Source organism: Astatotilapia calliptera, chromosome 22 (assembly GCF_964374335.1).
Source record: "Astatotilapia calliptera chromosome 22, fAstCal68.1, whole genome shotgun sequence".
Classification (NCBI taxonomy): domain Eukaryota; kingdom Metazoa; phylum Chordata; class Actinopteri; order Cichliformes; family Cichlidae; genus Astatotilapia; species Astatotilapia calliptera.
Window position 1 is genome coordinate 8,239,501 of NC_137442.1, and position 21,142 is coordinate 8,260,642.

The 21,142-nt window shown below is 40.4% G+C and overlaps 1 protein-coding gene and 1 long non-coding RNA gene across 2 annotated transcripts; one reads left to right on the forward strand and one right to left on the reverse strand.

The window, feature by feature from the left end:
* Positions 1-57: 57 nt before the first annotated feature.
* Positions 58-16,684, reverse strand: slc9a1b (solute carrier family 9 member A1b). The gene is made up of 12 exons (XM_026155848.2): positions 16,423-16,684; positions 9,693-10,153; positions 9,044-9,294; positions 7,969-8,186; positions 6,409-6,605; positions 5,996-6,085; positions 5,792-5,862; positions 5,251-5,424; positions 4,714-4,822; positions 4,483-4,578; positions 3,299-3,371; positions 58-2,435 (listed from the first exon to the last, which is right to left on the reverse strand). Exons 1-12 carry the CDS (start codon positions 16,682-16,684, stop codon positions 2,182-2,184), a joined length of 2,256 nt encoding a protein of 751 aa, XP_026011633.1. The 3' UTR covers positions 58-2,181.
* A 2-nt stretch (positions 16,685-16,686) lies between these two features.
* Positions 16,687-19,142, forward strand: LOC145423624 (uncharacterized). The gene is made up of 2 exons (XR_013904680.1): positions 16,687-16,824; positions 16,939-19,142. It is a non-coding gene; the product is annotated as an uncharacterized LOC145423624 (long non-coding RNA).
* Positions 19,143-21,142: the final 2,000 nt, after the last annotated feature.

Below are 21,142 nucleotides of genomic sequence, written 5' to 3' on the forward strand. Positions count from 1 at the left end.
AATCAAACAAAATCAGCAGTAATAAACTTTTTTTAAGACAGGAATTAAAGCTTTCCCTTATGATTTCAACAATTTTTTTATTTTTGCAAAATAAACATATAACAATATGTAATATAAAGAACATTACAACTGGTAAAAGCATAAAAAGCAAAAACACTTATAAGGCAAATGTGTGCAGGCAGCAAAAGCTCAGGCAGTCCAGTCTCTTAAACACTGACAGGTCTTGGAGCATGCTCAGTTAACAGGAACACACACACACACACACACAAAAAGAGCTTTGTTTACAAAACGTGGAAACATCACCAACACCTTGTTCGGTTTGACAAGAGCTGAAAACACTTTAGCGTACAAAAACAGGCACATTATAAACTGTGGAGCACGTATTAGTCATACAAACACACCGTCTGTTGAATTCCCTGAGAAAACACTGATCAGACATGCAGCGACAGCTGTGGAGATAAACACAGTGCTTGTCCACAAATATCTGCAGCTCGTTTTTTAATTTTAAGCTCGTCAATGGCCTCTGATCATCAGATCGGTCTTTTCGTTACCAACATGAAACTTCAAGCAGCGCGAACATATTTACAATACAACATTTATGCATCTGATGCCGGAATTTTGTAAAGGCTGATGTGAGTGTGACTCGGGAACAATACAGATTGGTTTTTTTAAAGCAAAATAATCTGTTTTGATAGCAGTTTTTCTCAATTAGAGAAATTTGGCTAAGATATGTCAAAGCGGAACTTTTAAGGCCACACACTGTGCCACATAATAAACCTGATTATAGCGCTTAGGTTGATGCATGTAAAGCAGAACAGATCTGGCTGACTGTGCAGTTTTCAACCTCTGTAGCCTGGCAATTATGTTTTAGCAAAGTGATCACGAGGGGTATCTTTTTTGGACTTTTGGCTTAGGCTTATTAAAACTCAAAGCTATAGCTCAGCTAAACATTTTCAGAATACTTCCTTTAGACTTAAAGAGAGGTGAATGTGGGTCTTTATAGAGACTATTATGGAGTATGTTTAATCGTCCTGTTTGATTGAAATCAAAACAGTCTATATGTCTGAGTTTGAATGTACACTGAAAATACTGAGTAAGTCATGAAAACATTAGTTTTGGATGTTTTACTTCAGTCTCATGTTTGGATATAGCTTGTTTTTATAATAAGTGCTGCTCTCACATTGACCAGCAGTCCGAAGGAGAAACTCCACGTGAACCAGGTTCAGGGAGGAGCAGCTATCTGCACGGTGAGACTGGACAAAACACAAACTGTGGAAGAGAAAATGACATGCAACAATGGCTTCTAAACACATGTGGAGTGACATGAGGTGAGTGAAAAAGAAGTGCTCAGTGCATCATGGGAAGACCCCCAGCAGCCTGACTCTATAGCAGCATATCTAAGAGATGGTTCAGCCTCACCTGATCCAGCCCAAACTATAAGCTCTATCAGGAAAGTTGAGTCTAATCCAATCTAAGCTTCTGATTCTACTTTTAGAAACCACAAGTAACCCTGCAGTTTGAGAGCAATGAGCTCTGACAAGATAATATGATACTATGAGGTCTTATTTTGGGAACTGTATGTGAAGAGAAATATTTTAAATCCAGTTCTGGATTCAACAGGGAGCCCATGAAGGGAAGTCGATATAGGAAAAATGTGAGCTCTAGTTCCCCTGTCATTACTTCATGGTAATCCATGACGGCTTTAAGTTGTGAGGATTCATCCTCTGGGCACTATAGATGAACAAAACGTCATGGCAACCCAACTAAAGGTTGTTTAGATGTTTCAGTCTGTGATAAATACCCCAGACAGACAAACACTGGCAGCCAACGGCGTTTATCAGCCGGGCTTTACCTCATTATGTTTCTTATCTGTGCTTTCAGGGCAGGAGACTCCACCCGTCTGGTGCTTCAAGCTCATTGAAACAAATGCTTTGGCTTGAGGCGCATGTTAAAATTCAAAATGCTGAAACTTCAGGCGGGTATAAAAACTTCAAATAAGAAATGTCCCCTGCAGCACGCTTTGGCAATTCTGCATGTTGCATGATAAAAAAACATGTTATGAACGTATGGAACGAAGATTGCACAATCCTACATCACAAACCTACAACAATTTAAATGATAAATATCAAGCTTTGCTAAAGCTCTCTTGTCTTCAGGCCTCTCCTGTAAAATGTGCTTCACTCATGGCAGGAAGGTGCTGTCCTCATCATCCTCCGGGTTTGGACCGGGGTCACTGAGGCAGCGTGATACTTTCAGCTGATCCCCCTGGTCGTCCTGCTCTTTTGGCTTCAGCTCGGCGTCCCTGTTGGCCCTCGGCGTGCTGCTCTGATCGGGCTTCTCAGGGGTCTCCTTCAGCTCGCTGACATCATCAGCACAGCTGGGAGAAGCCCGCCCTCGGGGACTCTCGCTGTCATCGTAGGTGTACACTTTGTGCTCTGGAGAATAAAGGCAGGGGCTCATTAACAGTTTAACACCTTTTACAAACACCTTTAGATTTGGTTAATTAGGAACACCAGCACCAGTTATATTTTAAAATAATTTAGAGCATGCATATTCACTTACACATAGAAATTATTGTTTTAGGATAGGAAAGGATTCAAAAGAAAAATTATTGCAGTGAAAATAACCAAAAAATAAATAAATTAAACAGATTTTTACTTTTAATAGTTTATATCATCCTTTGCTTCTATTTATAAGCACTTATTAATCTTTACTATTAATGAAAATGTTAAAATATTATTTATTTTTAGGCTTTTACTGATGTGGGTGGAAATATTATTTAAATTAATTTTGGAAAAATAACCTCATTATTAAACAGAATTAAACAGAAATCACAGGTAAATATCGCACATTTGTACAGTTATTAAAATGTGCAACCTCATCCACTTAATCTAATTTTCCTCTGGGTGTAAATGTTTATAATAATCTGGTTATTCCATTTTAAAATCCTAAGCCAGTCTTGTAGCTAAATATGATACCCAACACAGGATAATATGATTAGAAAAGATCCAGGGCAGACACAGTGGAAGACAAAAGGTATCCTTTTATCGATCCCCATAAGACTCATTCTGTTTAATGCAAAATATTTGCATCATTGTACAGGACATATCCCGTGTGGAAAAGAAAAGTATTGTATTGATGCACAGACTTCCAGGTCTGCATCCGACAGCAGGACACAGCTGCTCAAATGCTCCAAAAGAATCCAGCAGCACAAAACTCAAAACAATGAGTGACTTTAAAGCCGGAACATAATTTTCATTCTCATAAAATCGTGCTTTAAACTGGCTCTTAGACTGACCTTGTTGAAAAAATACTTTTCTCACAGGGGGCGTCTCCTGGCGGTTTGCAGGGACCGTGAGGTAGTGGCTCATCTGTAAGAGAAGCATAACAGAGTTTAAAGAAGGACTTTGCAGGAAGTCACACCCAACAACGGAACAAAGCACTTTAGTATTGATTCTTATCCACAGCAAAACACAAGGATGGAGGGATCTAATGGGTCCTGAAATGATTCTGGTGCTGGATGGAGAGTCCTCTGACCGTCTGTTAAACCCCTTTGTTACACTTTCAAGAGGTTCAATCACTTTTAAACTCAGCACCAGGACATATTAAATAAGCTCTCTGAAGTTTCTCTCAATGCAAAGATCCCTTTCTGCAGGGTTTGGCTATGCATTTGAGCATTTGATTTAAAAAAAATAAAAGTACCAGTTATGATTAAATAAAACCACAATTTACAAAATTGGCTGGAAAAGATAAAAAATTCTATTTGGATAATGTTTGGTCACTGCCGAGCTTTCCTTTGGAGCTGGTTAAAACCCCCCTTATTGTTTTAAATGTGCTGTAAAATAAAACTGACATTGACAAAAATAGTTTTTCCCCCACTGGCTGTCTCTGTGTCTCCTCTCTGCCTTCAGCTCTGCCTGCTGAGGAGTTTTTACACTTCTCCTTCATATTTAATGTTGTTTCTTTGTAACAACTTGTATCTTGTACTTGATTCTGTTCATCTGGACGCAGAGTTCTAGGAGGAAGACATATTTGTCACTCATATCAGGGACTTCAGTCTGAAACATTTCTCCTTCCTAAAACTCTGCGTCCAGATGAACAGAATCAGCTTCCTGAGATTTCATTATCTGTATTACTTAGAATGCATCAAGACACATCCTTCGAGTATCTTTAAAGGAAAGCTTGTATCTGGTACTCTATCTGATAAAAAATAAATGTATCTGAAAGTATCCTCATTTTACTTTTAGTGCCAAAAATCTTTACACATTTCTGTGAATCTGCATTTTTTATTAGCCCAAATTACCCTTTTAACTCTGCGAGTTCTCTGATTTTAACTCTTTGACATTAAAAACGTGGTAGTCAGGGAACAAAAAAATAAAGCTTCAAACTAGATGCACAAAAAGTTGGACAGATCTGAAATGTTCTAATGTTTCTAATTTGTTTAAGTCGACAGCTTTAGAGTTTAGAGTTGTTTAAACTCACCCTTCTCTCCATCTCCTTCTGCTTCCTGAAGCGAGCCTCGCTTATATCGTCCTCGAGCGCGTCGTTTAGCAGCTCATATCTGCTGTACGAGCGAAGCTGCAGAGGAGGAAGAAAGTATTAAATGCACATTTATTTTAAAAAGGATGGACCTTGTTTGCAACTCATGAACATGCATGCAAACATTCAGATTAGTCCAATCCATTTTGAACAAGCCGTCGATGTCTTCCTCACCCTTTGTCGGGTATTCTGCAGGTTGGCTCGCAGGACTCTTCTGATCTCCTCCTCACGACTCTTTGAGATGGCTCGGCTCGGTTTGGGCGACCCTTTGGCCTGAACGTTTCTGTTTGGAAACAGTGAACAAATTTAAAGTCCAGAACCTGCATTAGTGTGATATTACTCACAGCTTATACTTTTTAAAGCCATTCAGTTAGATTTTAATGTGCCTAACACAGAAAACAAGCACAAAGTGTATCCGCTGAGGGGGAGAATTGATAACTTGTTATGTAGAGGATCAGCAGCATCAGTGTTTTTGGTGGCATCTGGCTTTACTTATAATAAAAAAACTTCCTGAGATGTGTTTTTAACCTTAGCTTTATGCTGGGGAACAAAAAGACCTCCATCCTCCACAAAATCAATTTGGATTAAGGGTTAGTTCACCCAAAAAATACAGGTATGTCCGGGTTACTCAGTAATTCACTTCAATACTGTTTTTGGGGAATATCTCATGCGCAGAAAGCAGTTCTTGCAGGACTTGCTTCTGACATTTACCGGATGGAGACGGTCGACACAATCGTGGGCAGCTTGGCGGCGCTCCCGCTCTCCACCATCATCATCGCCTGTTTCAGCTCCATCTTATTGTAGAAGGAGATGAGCTGAGGCTCGGTGGAGCGTTCTCCTGCGATCAGCCATCTCTTCACATAGGTCTTATTGAAGCGATTCAGCCTGTATACAGAAGAAAAAGTTATTTTTTCTGTTTTATAATAGGGGGATACAGTAATCTGACTTTGCAGTCCTGTGAAAAACTGAGTGCACCCTTACTGCTTCCAGGACTTAAGAGGATAAGTAGCAACCAGGTGCTGTTAATCAGATGTGCTTGAAGTTTAAGCACTTCTATCAAAGCAGAGGTTTTGGCAGTTAGAGTTACTTGTTGATCTACAATCTACTGAGTCATCTTCATGTTTTTTACAGGACTGCACAAAGACCAGTGAAAATTTTCTTTTTCACATGGCTGCATAACAACTTGAGGGCTTCTTCTGAACTACAAAGATGGAGGTGATAGAGAGGATACATTAAGAAAGAAAATACATACTTGTCCTTCCAGTGATGATGCCCATAATGACCACAGATGTCTTCAATTCCTGTGAGGAGATGATCCAGGAACTGATGGCAAAATTAGTTTACAGAGGGTGTTATTTATACATCTTATACACTGTTTGATCTGTAGCCCCATCCCTCTCATATATTAACAAGGACTGATGTGTTTTCTTATACACGAAGTGAATGAAATTGTCACCTGTGTGTGGATCTCCTCATTAATTGATTCTTTGCTCTCTTTCTTTTTCTTCACAGCTAGGAGCTCCACCAGGGGCCTGATCGTCATCCCCTGAAGAAAAAAAGAGAAATTAAGTTTTAACAAAACATACTGCACATTTATTTTAGACATATAAACACACTCACATAACAATACCCAATAAAAATACTGATTACTATAATTACTGATGTTGACACAGACGGGTGGAAGCCACAGCAACTTACAACTAGAGGCCAGTCAAGAGGAAAAAATGTGTGCGGGAAAAACATTAAACATAAAAGAGACAACTGATACACGTCTCTTTTCTTTATGTCCAGCCTCACATGCAAGCCTTTTTCCTTTGCCATGTTGTTTTTGTCATACACCTAAATCCCAAGTACTCGTGTTATTCCCACCTGCACGAAGACAGTGAAGAAGATGACGGTGATGATGGCAGTGAGGAACAAGTTCTTGATTTCATTATTGTTCAGCAGGAACCCCAGTGAGAAGGCTATGGCACCTCGCAGGCCACCGTAGGCAATAATGAACTGGTCCTTTTTGGTCAGCTTCACAATACGGAATTTATTCATGAAGGCTGTAAGCCCGATGACTCCTGAAACACAGAAAAAAAAGAATTGATTAATTCATTATCAATATGATCATCAGTTTCCCTTTATTGGGTCTCTACACTTAACTGGTTATTGAATTTCACCACTGGATTTTCCCCATGAGTCCCCAAGTAGAGGAGCAAGATTCTGTTTTGCTCAGGCAGCAATGCCAATGGCTAAAAAACAGTAGCGATCAAAGCCACCACCCACTGATTTGAGTGTTAAAGCCTCAAAGTTAGTGTTTTGGTCTCTTCATGTTATTTCTTTCGAGCCAGAAGGGACCCTACTTGAATGAAAGGGTGAAGTTTTACAGTCATGGCCAAAGGCTGTGGAAGCACTGCCAAAACTAAACTTTACTTGCCTATAAAAAAGTTTGGAACTTATGAAATGCTTGTGATTGTTCTCCACTATATCATAAAAAACATATAATTTAAATAAAAAATAAACATTAGGACCACTGCCAAAACCCTTTGCTCATGACTGTAGACCTGATTAAACCAGGTCAGGGTAAGCAAGGCAGGCAGTGCTTGACCTCTTTCCCTGCATCTCTAACAGCGCTCTGTCATGAAGCAGAACTGACCTTGCTTGGTTTTGATCACGCTGTAATCTGTACTGCATTTCAATTACATGGGAGCCTTTGGGTTGTGTCCAGCGTGCTAGACAAGCTGCTCCTAGCTCCGCTTTCGCTGCACTCTCAGATTAGCATATATTACTATACAATGTTTATTGTGTTGCTTTCAAGAGGTTCAATCACTTTTAAACTCAGCACCAGGACATATTAAATAAGCTCTCTGAAGTTTCTCTCAATGCAAAGATCCCTTTCTGCAGGGTTTGGCTATGCATTTGAGCATTTGATTTAAAAAAATAAAAGTACCAGTTATGATTAAATAAAACCACAATTTACAAAATTGGCTGGAAAAGATAAAAAATTCTATTTGGATAATGTTTGGTCACTGCCGAGCTTTCCTTTGGAGCTGGTTAAAACCCCCCTTATTGTTTTAAATGTGCTGTAAAATAAAACTGACATTGACAAAAATAGTTTTTCCCCCACTGGCTGTCTCTGTGTCTCCTCTCTGCCTTCAGCTCTGCCTGCTGAGGAGTTTTTACACTTCTCCTTCATATTTAATGTTGTTTCTTTGTAACAACTTGTATCTTGTACTTGATTCTGTTCATCTGGACGCAGAGTTCTAGGAGGAAGACATATTTGTCACTCATATCAGGGACTTCAGTCTGAAACATTTCTCCTTCCTAAAACTCTGCGTCCAGATGAACAGAATCAGCTTCCTGAGATTTGTTGAGATGTTTATTGTGTTGCTAATAGGCAAGAAACAGAGAACTTCCTGGTTTATTGTGTTTTATTGTACTGACCCAGCACTCTAGAGACCAGACAGAAGATCACCGTGAAGATGACAAAGATCCAGTTCCAGGTGTGAGGACCAGCCACTGTGGAAACCCCGAGGAAAATGAAGATGAGTGTGTCGCTCACACTGCTCCACATCTTCAGGAAGTATTTGACGGTGGTGTAAGACTTGTGGGAGATGTTGGCCTCAACATATGGCCGCATAATCACGCCACAAGCAATCAAACTGTTTGGCAAGGAAAAGGAGGAGGAGAAGCAGTCAACGTAATGAGGTTTGATAGAAGTTACTCTAAAGTTAGGGTTATTGGATTATTTAATGTATGATTTCAGCTGTAACCAAGACAAAAACCTAGAGTCTGTCGTGGTTTTATCGACACAAACTGTATATAAAGAAGGATAAAGCATCTTCTTTTCCTTTCGCATCAAAGCCACCAGACGTAGAGGAGTAAAAGGGCCACCGTCTTTAAGCTGCACATGTAGTCAAGAAAACAGATAGCTGGGTGGTTCTGTTGGCTTAGTGTCAAGAACAGTTTAGGCGACAGGATCTCAGTATCAAATATCCACCCACGGTGCCACCAGTGGGCAAATTTGATTTCTGCAGCAGCAGAACAACAGGGCTGTAACCCACAGATGAAATAATTCGACTTAAATCCAGGGGAACTGTTATATTATCCTTCTTTATATACAGTCTAAGGTTAACACCACTTCCCAGCAGCCCCTGGTTTGTGGGTAAATTCACAGTTATTAGTGCAAATATGTGACTATGCTGTTAATGGCTGGTATGTTTTGTAATGAATAAAAATGACATTTTTACCTAACTGCTAACTGATATTTGTTAAATAAATATAAAAAATTAGTTTGATAATTAATGTTTTATCAAGTTTACAATATGACAAAGGAGAGAGATTTTAATTAAGATACATTTAATTTAGTTACATTTTTAATAAATTTGCAAAAATGTTTTCACTTTCTCATTAGGAAATATTAACACTAGTGTATTATATCTGATACAGAGTGTTTGTGAGTTTGAGACTTCAAACCTTTTTATCATAAAGCTCAGAGACCGAGGGCTCGTCTACTTACGACATGATCCCTGACAGGTGAAAGATCTCCGCTGAGAGGTAAGCCATGTAGCTGTAGAGGAAGACGAACAGCGGCTCGATGACGCGCGAGTATGAGGTGAAGCGGGACGTAAAAGCTCCCACGATGCCGTAGATGACGCCCACCATGACACCTCCCAGGGAAACCACGAAGAAAGAGATGACACCGAGGACGGCGCCGGTCACGGTAATCGCCTGCTCGTGAGCAAATTCCTTAAACAGGTGATACAGGACCTGGAGCAGAAACAGCGGTGTTTGTGTTTGCTTTTGCTTTTGTTCATGATTGTTTCACGGACCTAAAAAGTTGATTTTATCTTGATAATTTCATTATTTAATGGGTTGATTACCTTATCAGCAGAAAATTTATAGTTCAGAAACTTTCTCAAGTGAAAATTTATACATGAGAAAAAAATTCCTTTCCTCCTAAATTGAGAGATTTCCTGCTTAGTCTTTATTTTTCTTTCACTACTTTTCTGTATCTATTTTTAGTGTTAACTGGATATAACAACACCTCAAAGTTTATTTGTTTTTTACTATATTTTAACATTTTATAGAAAAGTAATTAATTCACATTAAAAAGAATGAGTTTAATTATAATATATTTACTATTTGAGAATGCGAACGTTGCTCACCACAGTGACGGCATCATTGAGGAGCGACTCCCCGAACACGAGGATGTGCAGCAGCTCATTAATGTGGATCTCCTCGAACACGGCCAGGACGGACACGGGGTCCACGGCCGAGATGATGGAGCCAAACAGCAGGCAGGACAGCAGGTCCACGTGAGCCAGCTTGGCCGCATCAATCTGACAGACAGCGTACATCATCCCACCGATGAAAAAGACGTTCCACAGTGTCCCCACCATTGCAAACATCAGGATGGTGCCAATGTTCTCGGTGAAGGGGCGCATGGGCAGGAAGTAGCCCGCATCCAGGATGATAGGAGGCAGCAGGTACAGGAAGAACAGATTGGAGTCAAGGATGGGGGGTTGTTCTCCAGTCGCTTTGATGATGCCACCAACCAGCAGGCCAACAAAGATTAGCAGACAACTCTCCGGCACGATGTGAGACACAGTGGGGATGATGTGAAATCCTGCAGACACACCATAATCAAATTTAATACAATCATTAAGAAAAAATGCCAAAAACTCCTCGAACTGAACGTTTGAAATGTGGAGTTGTCCACTCTTCTGTGTTTTGTTGTTAAAATATGATTTTTGACACTAATAAATTACTTTTCAATATGTCGAATGTTCTTAATACTGAAAATAATTAGCAGTCAATGCCTGCATGAAGTCTAGAGCCCATGGACATCACTTTCAGTTGATGCTTTCCCTTGGGATAAATAAAGTATTATCAATCAATCAATCAAGGCTTGTTTCTGTCTTCAGTTTTGTATTTAAGCCATCTCAAAAGCAACTTCCTGAGTTGGTCAGTGCATTCATTAATTTAAACAATGTACCACAATGTTGACATGTCCTTTTCTAAGATGTTTGCTATCTCTCTGATAGGTTTTATTTTCTTCACTTGCATTGACATCTGTCTGGACCTCACATTAAGAGATCCTCACATTAAGAGATCCAAATTTAAATTTAACACTTGGGATCAACTCCAGAACTTTGATCTACTTACACACGTGGACAAAACTGTTGGTACACAATGGTCACAGAAATAACTTTAATCTGACAAAAGTAACAATAAACAAAAAATTCTATGAATGCTAACCAGTGAAAGTCAGACATTGCTTTTCAACCATGCTTCAACTGAATTATTTTAAAAAAAAATGCATGAAACAGGCCTGGACAAAAATGATGGACCCACAACTTAATATTTTGTTGCACAACCTTTTGAGGCAATCACTGCAATCAAACGATTCCTGTTAATGAGACTTCTGCAGGATTTATGGCCCACTCCTCATGAGCAAACTGCTCCAGTTGTTTCCGGTTTGAAGGGCGCCTTTTCCAGACTGCATGCTTCCTTCCAAAGATGCTCAATAGGATTGAGGTCAGGGCTCATAGAACGCCACTTTAAAATAGTCCAATGTTTTCCTCTTAGCCATTCTTGGGTGTTGTTAGCTGTGTGTTTTGGCTCATTGTCCTGTCGTAAGACCCATGACCTGCTTTCTGACACTGGCCAGCACATTTCTCTCTATAATCGCTTGATAGTCTTGAGATTTCATTGTACCCTGCACAGAATTAAGACACCCTGTGCCAGATGCAGCAAAGCAGCCCCAGAACATGACCGAGCCTCCTCCATATTTTACAGCAGGGACAGCGTTCCTTTCTTGATAAGCTTCATTTTTCCGTCTGTGAACACAGAGCTGATGTGCCTTGGCAAAAAGTTCAGTTTTTGTCTCATCTGTCCACAGGACAGTTGTTTGAGCCAAAGTGGACTGCATGGGGCTATTACCATGTACAATAGCCAAATAGTGAATACACCTTGGATTAACATGTCCCTTTGGTCACATTATTTTCAGTCTTTTCTTGGGGTACCATCATTTTAGTCTAGGCCTGTGCCATGAGTTTATTTTTTTTTAAATAATTCCGTTAAAGCATGGTTGAAAAGCAATGTCTGACTTTCACCGGTTAACATTCATAGAATTTTTATTTAATTTTACTTTTGTCAGATTAAAGTTATTTGTGTGACCATTGTGAGTTTTTCCTTTCATTGACCAAAGGGTACCAACATTTTTGTACACATGTGTAATTTGGCACATGGCACAAGGCAAATTCTGAGCCTTTGAAATAGAGGACTGAGTATGTTAAACACCTTGAATTAAAGTTGAAATTTTTCATTTATTGTTTGATTTAAAATCCACTGTGGATAACTATCATCTAACTCTCACCATCAGAAAGTCTCTCAGTCTTGTTCTCTAAAACCTAAAGAATTATGGATTTGATCAACTGGTCCCTAAAAAACATGACACCCTATTCTAAATGAGAAGCCTGGGCTCGGTAGAGCCCGATTGTCCTGCAGAGACGTTTGCTGCTGGATACTTGATGGTCATTCGCAACTGTTGATGGAGGGCATTGAACGAGATTTGCCTATTCGGAACAATGATAACAGAGTTCTGGCTGACTGGACCTGGCTTGGACCTGGCTTATCGAAGAACAAAGAAAGTGGTTACAGCTGTTCAAAACCCCACAAGGCTGGCCGACATGATTGACGACGGGCAAGCCGTGAGTACTCAGACTGTTTATTGAATGCAATATTGATAAGAATGGGAACTGAGAGACCTGATGACCAGTGACGGACATTTAGACCAACTGCGAAATTGTAATGCAGTTGTTCGTTTGAACCCAAACAACCATCTCCTTCATGCGGCTACCCAAAGCCAAGACTGGCCAGAGAATTCTCCTTGATAGGAGGACTGTGCTTTGACTATCTGCTCCCATCCTTCAAGGTCACGTGCATCAGCTGGATTACTGTTGACTTTTGATTAACCGGGCGAAAGAACACTCTCTCTCTCAAGTTGAACACAGGATACACACACACACACGCAAATCTCATGTACACTGAAACAGACACGCACTCACCCCCCTCCTTTTAATTTTTAGATTTTTTTGTGCATGAAAACATGTAAATCACATTTTAGCTAAAAACTTTAGAGCAGACATGCACTTGTCTCCAAGTGTTGCACCTTTTAAACATGTCAGGTGAACACATTTGAAAGCACAGTTTCCCGAAGAACAAATTTATAGTTTCATGCACCGGCCTCCACTTATAGGGTTTCATAATGGTTGACAAATATATGAATAAACCATTTATCAAAACATTATATATGGCTCATAAATGCTGGCTTAGAAGAAACTTGGATAGAAAGCACCTTGGAGAGCATGAGAGATCAAACTGAACCGATTACCAATCTGAATTAAAAATTTGACTTTCTCCCTGAAGGATCATGGGAGAAAGTATCATTAGGATTAAATGGGACCTGCACTCACTGGCCAGTTTATTAGATTCAGCTTCTCAATAATACAATCAGCCCACTGATTCATTCAGCCAATCACATGGTAGCAACTCAATGTATTTATGCATGTGGAGATGGCTAAATACACTGAAGCACTGGAAAGGGGAGGAAAGGAGGTTTACGTGACGCTGTGATCTCCAGGGTTTACAGAGAACGGACAGAAAAAGAGAAGATATCCAGTGAGCGGCAGATCTCTGGTTAAAAATGCCGTCATGATGTCAGAGTTCAGAGTCAGTCGAGCTTAGAAATGTCTCTGTGAGAACATGATAGTAAAGGATATTCCCACTGCACACAATTATACACAGAGTGCTTCAGTTATTTTATGACAAAGCTGGACAGAACATCTATTTCCTGTTTCCAAAGCAAACGCTGGATTCAGACCTATGAAAGGGATCTCTGTGGAGATTTGTAGTACTCAAACTCTTCAAATAGCCTTCAGGTTTGACACAGCTGGACCCCTCCTACTTTGGACTCCCTATTTTACTAATTATATCATTCATATGTCAGTTTAGCTCTAAATTGCTGCAAATTTTAATGCGGGAGACTATGTTGAATTTTATTGGAGAATTAAGTTATTTAATATTATTATTATTATTATTATTATTATTATTATGGGGATATTTTAGACATTTATTAAAGACAGATGTTGCGCTGTTGCAGCTAATGGTCCAGACGCAGATAACTAAGAAGAAAACAAGACAAAATAATAATCCCGGTGGATGATTTTCTCACAATCTGGCAACCCAGTGACTCTGTTGTTACCATTTTAGTATATTTTGTTGGCTTTTTAAAGCATAAATAAATAAATAAATCCATTTAATACCATAAAATGTGTATCAGTTTCTGTTTGTGTCTGCTTTTGATTTATAAAACCTGTAAGTTTTCTACTTTAAAATTTCAAAAAAACAAAGCTGAACACAAGCAGTGAGTGTACAAATTGTTCTTCTGCTCGGTGAAGCTGCAGGCCTCCCTACAACTACTGTAGCTCTTTCTTAGGACATTTTCAACACAGAAAAAGATACATTCTGACTCTTTTGGTGCTATATTATCCACCATGTTAAATGTCTAAAACATGTGGTGTTTTGCGGCGACTCTGATTGGCTTTCTCAGTCTCTCCTGTGGGTTTCCATTGGCTGAGCGGGGACAGCGAGGTTCTTTAGCGTCTTATCTGTTTGTCCAGCTGTTGTGACCGAGGGCCTGTCCGTCTTCCTGTCCTAATGCACTGCTTGATAACAAAGATCTCAGTGTGCAGAGTCAGGGAGGGGATGTGGGGGCGAGGGAGGCTTCAAGCAAAACCAGTGACTGCATAAACGTTCTTTACAGCAGCCTGGACCGCGGTCACATGTCGGGGAGACTGAATGTCAAAGCTTCTTTTAGCTCATTTGATTGTTTTGTTATTTCTGGCGATGAATTTCAAAAGTAACAACTGTCAGGTTCCTGAAATCTCTGCTTGCTACAAAGTGCCGGCTACAAACAATAAAAACTCCAAAGACAAATACACAGCTGCTAACAGTTTAGATAAGCAATGAGTCATTTAAGTCTTTTCTTGGTGGGAGGAAATTCTTTGTTAGTAGCTTCACATATGAGCATTTTTAAGTTTTTTTAAGCTTCTGTAACAGCAAACTCAACAGTTTTTAGATTTTCACTGTTACAAAGACAATAACAAACATTTTATTATGTTTAACTTGCAAAGAATTAGCATTTAAATATTAAAAATAATTAAAAGATTCAGTGATTAAATAAAATAATGTTAAATGCAAAGCATTTTTAAGCTTTATTTGGTGCAACTACCAGACAGTAAAGCTGACTTGTGTTTTTCTGCATTATTCCATCATATATATACACTGACCCTGTGGTGGATGCTCATATTAAGGTTCAAGTGATGAGGTCAGCCAAACCCACCTGGTGTCCAAACCCTTCCTCAGAGAGAGAGAAATCAGAAGAAGCTGGTTTAAACTGAGCATGAAGGGAGACACGGCTTGTTTTGACCCGTGAATCATGCAAAGCTACTCTAATAGAGTCCAATAATAAAATTATATAGAAGATGATGAGTAGAATATGTCCTCTTTAACGAAAGCAGCTGTCATTTATACTGAAACAGTTTTTCGCTTTGCAGTTGTTTATGATGGATTAACACGAGCTTACTGCGTGTTTTCTGTGTTTTCCATCAATACGTGAGCTTTCCGACAAGGAATAACAACATCCTGGACCACGTCTACAGCAATGTAAGCGGCGCATACAAGGCAGTGCCTCGGCCACATTTTGGACAGTCCGACCACATTTCTGTGTTTCTCTATCCAGCATACAGGCAGCTCCTCAAACGAGCCCCGTGAGTAAGTAAAATTACTAAAGTTTGGAGTGAAGAGACTAATTCGGCGCTTCAGGACTGCTTTGGTGCTACAAACTGGGGTGTGTTTAAGACTGCTCCAATGAGAGAGGACAGTTCTGTGGATTTAGAGGAATAAGCATCAGTGGTCACCAGCTACATCAGCACATGCATTGACAATATTGTCCCCACCAAGTGCTATAAAACATATCCAAATCAGAAGCCATGGTTGAACTGTGAGGTACGTTCCATGCTACATGCACGCTCCATTGCATTTACCTCTGGTGACGCAGAGGGCTACAAAAAGGCCAGATATGACCTACTATTGACCTGAGGATGAGGAGAGACCAGCACGCCCCACTATACATCAACGGGATTCAGGTGGAGAGGGTGAAGACCATCAAATTCATCAGCACCCACATTAGTGAGGATCTCACCTGGACCCATAACACATGGCAGATGATGAAGAAGGCTCAACAACGACTCTTTTTCCTAAGGAGGCTGAGAAAATTTGGATTAACCTCCAAACTTCTCAGCAAGTTTTACATATGCACAGTGGAGAGTATCCTGACAAACTCCATCGCAGTGTGGTATGGAAACGACACCACTCAGGACAGGAAGGCTCTCCAGCACAACTCATCTGTTGAGTACCCCTCCCACCACTACAGGACATTTACAGCACTCGGGTCAGGAAAAGGACACACAACATCATCAAGGACAAACTTCTTGAATCGCTTTCAACACAAAGATAAAGAAAATAAACAGATAAAAAGAATGTAAATAGATGACTGAAACTTTAAAGAATGTGAAGACAGTGGAACCATAAAAGGTGATGCTCGTCTTCATTGGTGCAGACCTGCAGCTCTGAGGCTTCTTGCTTTGGAAATCGGTCAGCTTGTTTGTATCGGAGCATTCTGCACCTTTATAATCGCATCTTCAATAGAACTTGCATAAGTAAACAACAAAATAAACTTGGACTTTAAATAATTTCTGAAAGCTGCCTGAGAAGTCAGCTTAGAAGGACGTATTTATTCATGTTGCGTTGCTTCATTAGAGCGACACTCACCAAGTTTCATGAACAGGGCCAGGAGGATCCACAGAGAGATCTCAAAGGGCGTCCTAACATGTTCATAGTTGAAGGAGAGGACGGGGAAAGTCTTTTTATGAGCCGTGGAGTTTGCTTGGCTACGGGAATCCTCTTGTGTCGTTCCGGATGATTTTTCTGAAACAACATCATGACTCGCGAAGCCACGAGAGAAGAAAACGAGAAATAAAAGGCACAATAACCCCGTCAGTCGCAGAGTGGAGCTCCTCCGGATTGGATCCATTTTCAGCTGGTCTGAAGGATGGACCGCCGCGGCTGCTGTTGCTGCTGCTCAGATCCGAGGAAGATGAGGGTGAGGATAGGATGGGAAGAGAGCTTGGGGAGGCACGGAGAAGCGCGCACGTTTACGCACAAACTCTCCAGGCATGTTAAAATCACGCATAACGCTGTCTTCTTGCCATCAGCTGGAGGTTTTACAGGTGGTTTAAACCCACCTGAGTCTTTAGTTGATCTCGATTTTCTTTCCTCCCCTTTTAGTGCAACTCTAAGAAGTTAAATTCATCACATGGATTTCTATCTTGATCACACCCGCTCCTCTCTTACTTCACGGGCTGCTCGAAGCGAAGTGCCACCTGCTGGAGTGGAAGACCAAAACCGGCCACCAGGAAGAGTACAATATTACATTGCACTTCTGACTTTTTGTTCTGTAGTTTTACTTCTTAGATTAGGTTCCAAATTAAATAAGGTATATAATTTTAATAATAGGTAAATTAGGGGTGTTACACATGCAGTACAGGGCTCAGAAGCAGCCCATCAGAGGGTCTTTTAGCTGTTCCCTACTTGCAAAACGAAAGTAAAGGCTTTGTTCCTTTTGAGATTCAGTTTGTGTGTCAGCAGTGTTCATTTATATTCTTTGAAGAAATTTAACAACCTGTAAACTAAACATTGCATAGGCACAGGATCAAAATGAATCCCACGTGGTTCCTTGTTGCTAAAACTTGTATTCTACCATCAGCAGAGGAACACAGTACTGCCTACAAGTTTTGGCATACCTCTCATTTCTTTGCACCTTGCTAGGAAAAACAAAGAAATGGCTGTAAACACTGTATACAAGGGAAAACAGTTTGTACAACAAAAATTAAAATGGCGAGGGGGCAGCTCAAAACATTTGCACAGTTCTGTATTATAATTTCACATTTTTAACATGTGATAGTTACGCAGTGTTGCACTGAGATTATGTACCCACTTCTCATGTGATTTAAACAGCACTGGCTCAGTATCACATAATGCCAGCTTAAACTGAGGGAGAAAGCAGTGTGATAAATCACAGCTTCCTGTTACCACAGAGGATGCGTCTGCATCAGTCAGCAGCCAGAATAAGAAGTCAATCTGCTCTTTAGTCGTGACTCATTTGCGGTTTTATTTGCTCAAACCGTTCCTGGGGATCCAGAGATCTGCGATTGTGAAATCAAATGAGCTCAAACACCTTCTTAGGTTTATTAATTTAAACATAAATTAAATCAGAATTAAACTGGCTCACACATCTGTGTCTCCATCTGTCACCAGCACAGAAGAATGAGTAAAAACCAACATCCAAACTCATTAGACACACCATTTATTTTCAAACACGGCCTGTTCCCACTGTGCCAGCTTTCCTCTTCTGGCGGATGGAAGCAGCTGCCTGCAGGCTGTTTGCTGTTAATCAGTCTCAGAGCTGTTAGCTGCAGAGAGATGAAGACAAATGGATTTATTAAGTACGGGTTCCAGAGAAAAGGATTTGTTTTGGGCACTTGATCAGAAGGCTAAAGAATTAATCCACATTCAAATATGAACACTCCCTTTCCACGTTTAGGTTCAACTTTAAATGAATGCAGTTCAAATTAACAGGCTGTCCACTCTGAAAAGGAAGCAAAAGACTTAATGTGCTAGAAAGTTTATTCTGTTCATCTGGACCAGGTAAACATTTTCTCCCAGGTGTCATCCACATACCTGAACCACTGGCCAGGTGCTGCTCCAGGATCAAACCTCTCTTCATGCATTGCTGGTCTTTGGATATGAAATATGGAGATTGAAGACAGTGCCAAGCAGTGGTGGTCCTAGCCTGTTTGGCGCCATGGGCAAACACTCCCTCTGGCGCAACTGTAACCCACATAATTTCCTTAAGGATTAATAAAGTTTCTGCTGTGTGGGTGGGCAGCTAGAAATCACTGGTGGGCAACATGAGTGAGGAGAAAACTGGAGCAGCCAAGCAGGGAGCTGCAGGTTGCTGGTTTGAGTCTCTGTTCAGATGCTGGTGTCTCCTCTCTCTGAGATGTCTGCAAACAGTCCCAGATAAAACAATAAGGATAATAAACAAACACGTGACTAAAATAACAATTGTGACTCTGATGTGTTTCATGTGTAGCAGGATGGCCTCTATACAGCAGTCGCTGCAAGCATCCACGTCGCCACACTTCCTTTTCTTTAAGCAGGCGTGCTGGGCTCCTCCTAAGGAAAGTGTGAAACTTCATTTCCTTCATGCTGGTGAACTTTTTACCAAATATTTTCATCAAAGCTTTTCCATCACTGACAGGGATTGTTTGGATCTTCACACTCATCTCCACCAACCCTAAAAAATGAGTCTCACTTTGCTCATATAATGCCAGGAGTGTCTCCATATTTCACAAAAGTCTGTGCAAACATGTAACAGTATCCCATATTCATATAAATATTATTGATATTATAACAAAAGCTGTCACCAACACAATTGTCCCAAGTGCTTTTTTTATTAGTTATTGCAAATGCTTGATTGCAGTTCCTGCTAGATGACAAAACCACTTATTAGGTTTAGAAGGAAATGACTTTTTCTACATGAGGTAAAGTTGGAGAGCTGTTTCCCCAAACTAAATGAAATCATCATTTAAAAAACTACAATCTGTATTTACTCTGAACATCTGTGTTAACGTTTGAAATTGTAAACATGTAAGTGTAACAAACATGTTAAAACATAAGAAATCAGGAAGGGGCATGTATAGGAATTTCTTTTAGTTATGTATTAATCACATTATTTTATTGTATGATACCTTGGTGCCACTGGATTTTAACATGTCTCACACTCATACAGTAAGACAAATGGTGGGGGTCTAGTAAGGAAGTTGGGGGAAGCAGGCAACTCCACAGGAAGAGTCTTTTGTCTCTTTGAGGACTCTGGTAGGTAGCAAGGGAGTTTGAACCTTAAGGTGTGAAACAGCTGTGTACTGCCTTTTGTTCCTGGAGAAGGTATTTAAAGTCACCCCTAGTTTGTGGATTTGTGGTAAGCCATAGCTGTAGCTTCCCTGGGTATAATCTGTTGCATGAGGTCCAGTCAGTAGCAGCGTCCTGCTCCATCTGCTTCAGATCGTGCCACCCTTTTCCTGCAGCCACCACCTGGACCTTATTTTCAGGGCTTATTTCAGAATAATTTTCTCATCAGTCGGGTTTAATAAAACTGTACACCTACCTTTCACAAGAATTATTCTTCTCTGTTTTAGTTGGTTATTAGACAAACTCTTCACCCACTCATCCACATCCTCAGTGCGAGTCTGGCATACATTGCTCTGCCTGCAGCCGAGGTCCTGGTTTATAGTATGTTGAAGTACATCAAACTTCTCCCTGGAGGCTATGACTTCATGATGTGCTGGATGAGCCTTCTCAGTGAATTCAATCACCTGTTGAAAACCTTCCTCATCAGAATCTGCATTGAATCATTGAATCCGTTCTGCTTTAGATTTAAACACATCGATTGCGTTTGTTTGTCTGCATCTGAAGCTGAAACTCGGGTAGTTCCTGTAGTCTGCCATCTCCAGTGACATTTGCTCATACTCACGTATCAGTTTTAGGCAGTTCTTACACAGGTGAGGCAAAATATCATCATGCATTCCCAACAATCCAGGTGGGGTGGCTGACCTCAGGCATGCCTTTTTCCACACCACAACAGGTGTAAACAATTGGCAATTAAGCTGTGGCAACACCCAGAGACTTGCACTGGCACTGCAAGGCGAGTAGTTTCAGAGAGATGTAGCACAGGGAAATTGTTAGTATGCACATCTTACATACACCTTTCAGGACCTGGATTATTAATTATTAATTATTAATTATTCTCTTCCTCAGTTCACAACTCTGTCCTCACAAACAAACAGCCTCGGTGGCTAAAGATCCAACTTTTATTTACACTCTGTGCTCACAAATGAAAGTCAAACAATAAAATTATGAACACCAGAGATGTTGAAATGTCAATTCTAAGATGAACATGATCACCATGCAGTTAACAGGCACTAACTAAATTTCCTAGAAGCTCTTTCAATATAATCTCGATCTATATTAGAAGCATCAATTTTATGGTTTTGTATGTCTTTATGTTCAGGAATGAGACACAGAAAAGGACAGGGTGTTATTCGGTGTCCATCTGGAGGCAGATGTGCTGATATGATACAGAAACAAGTCCCATGCAGTGACCCACAGGAGGGCTCGGTCATCTAGATCAGCAGTGATATTGTAATTCCCCTATTTATTACTGGGTATCATCCTTTACAGCTCTGAGTCACTCCCAGGCCTGATTGGAAAAAACCGATTCAAAGCGTCACCCAAAGCGAGAACCGGAAAAGGGAGTCTGTTCATCCCAACATCCCGGACCATTTGACAAACTCATGTGAGACCGAAGAATCAGTCGATTTGAAAATAAACTCATGTCACGATTCACGCCTTGCAGTAAAATCACTTCGTC

Coding starts and splice junctions, on each gene's coding strand:
- slc9a1b (XM_026155848.2), bottom strand. CDS start 16,684: ATGGATCCAATCCGGAGGAGCTCCACTCTGCGACTGACGGGGTTATTG. Junction 9,295..9,692: donor TCAATGATGCCGTCACTGTG/GTGAGCAACGTT, acceptor TTTCTGCTCCAG/GTCCTGTATCACCTGTTTAA. Junction 5,863..5,995: donor ATGAGGAGATCCACACACAG/GTGACAATTTCA, acceptor TTTTGCCATCAG/TTCCTGGATCATCTCCTCAC.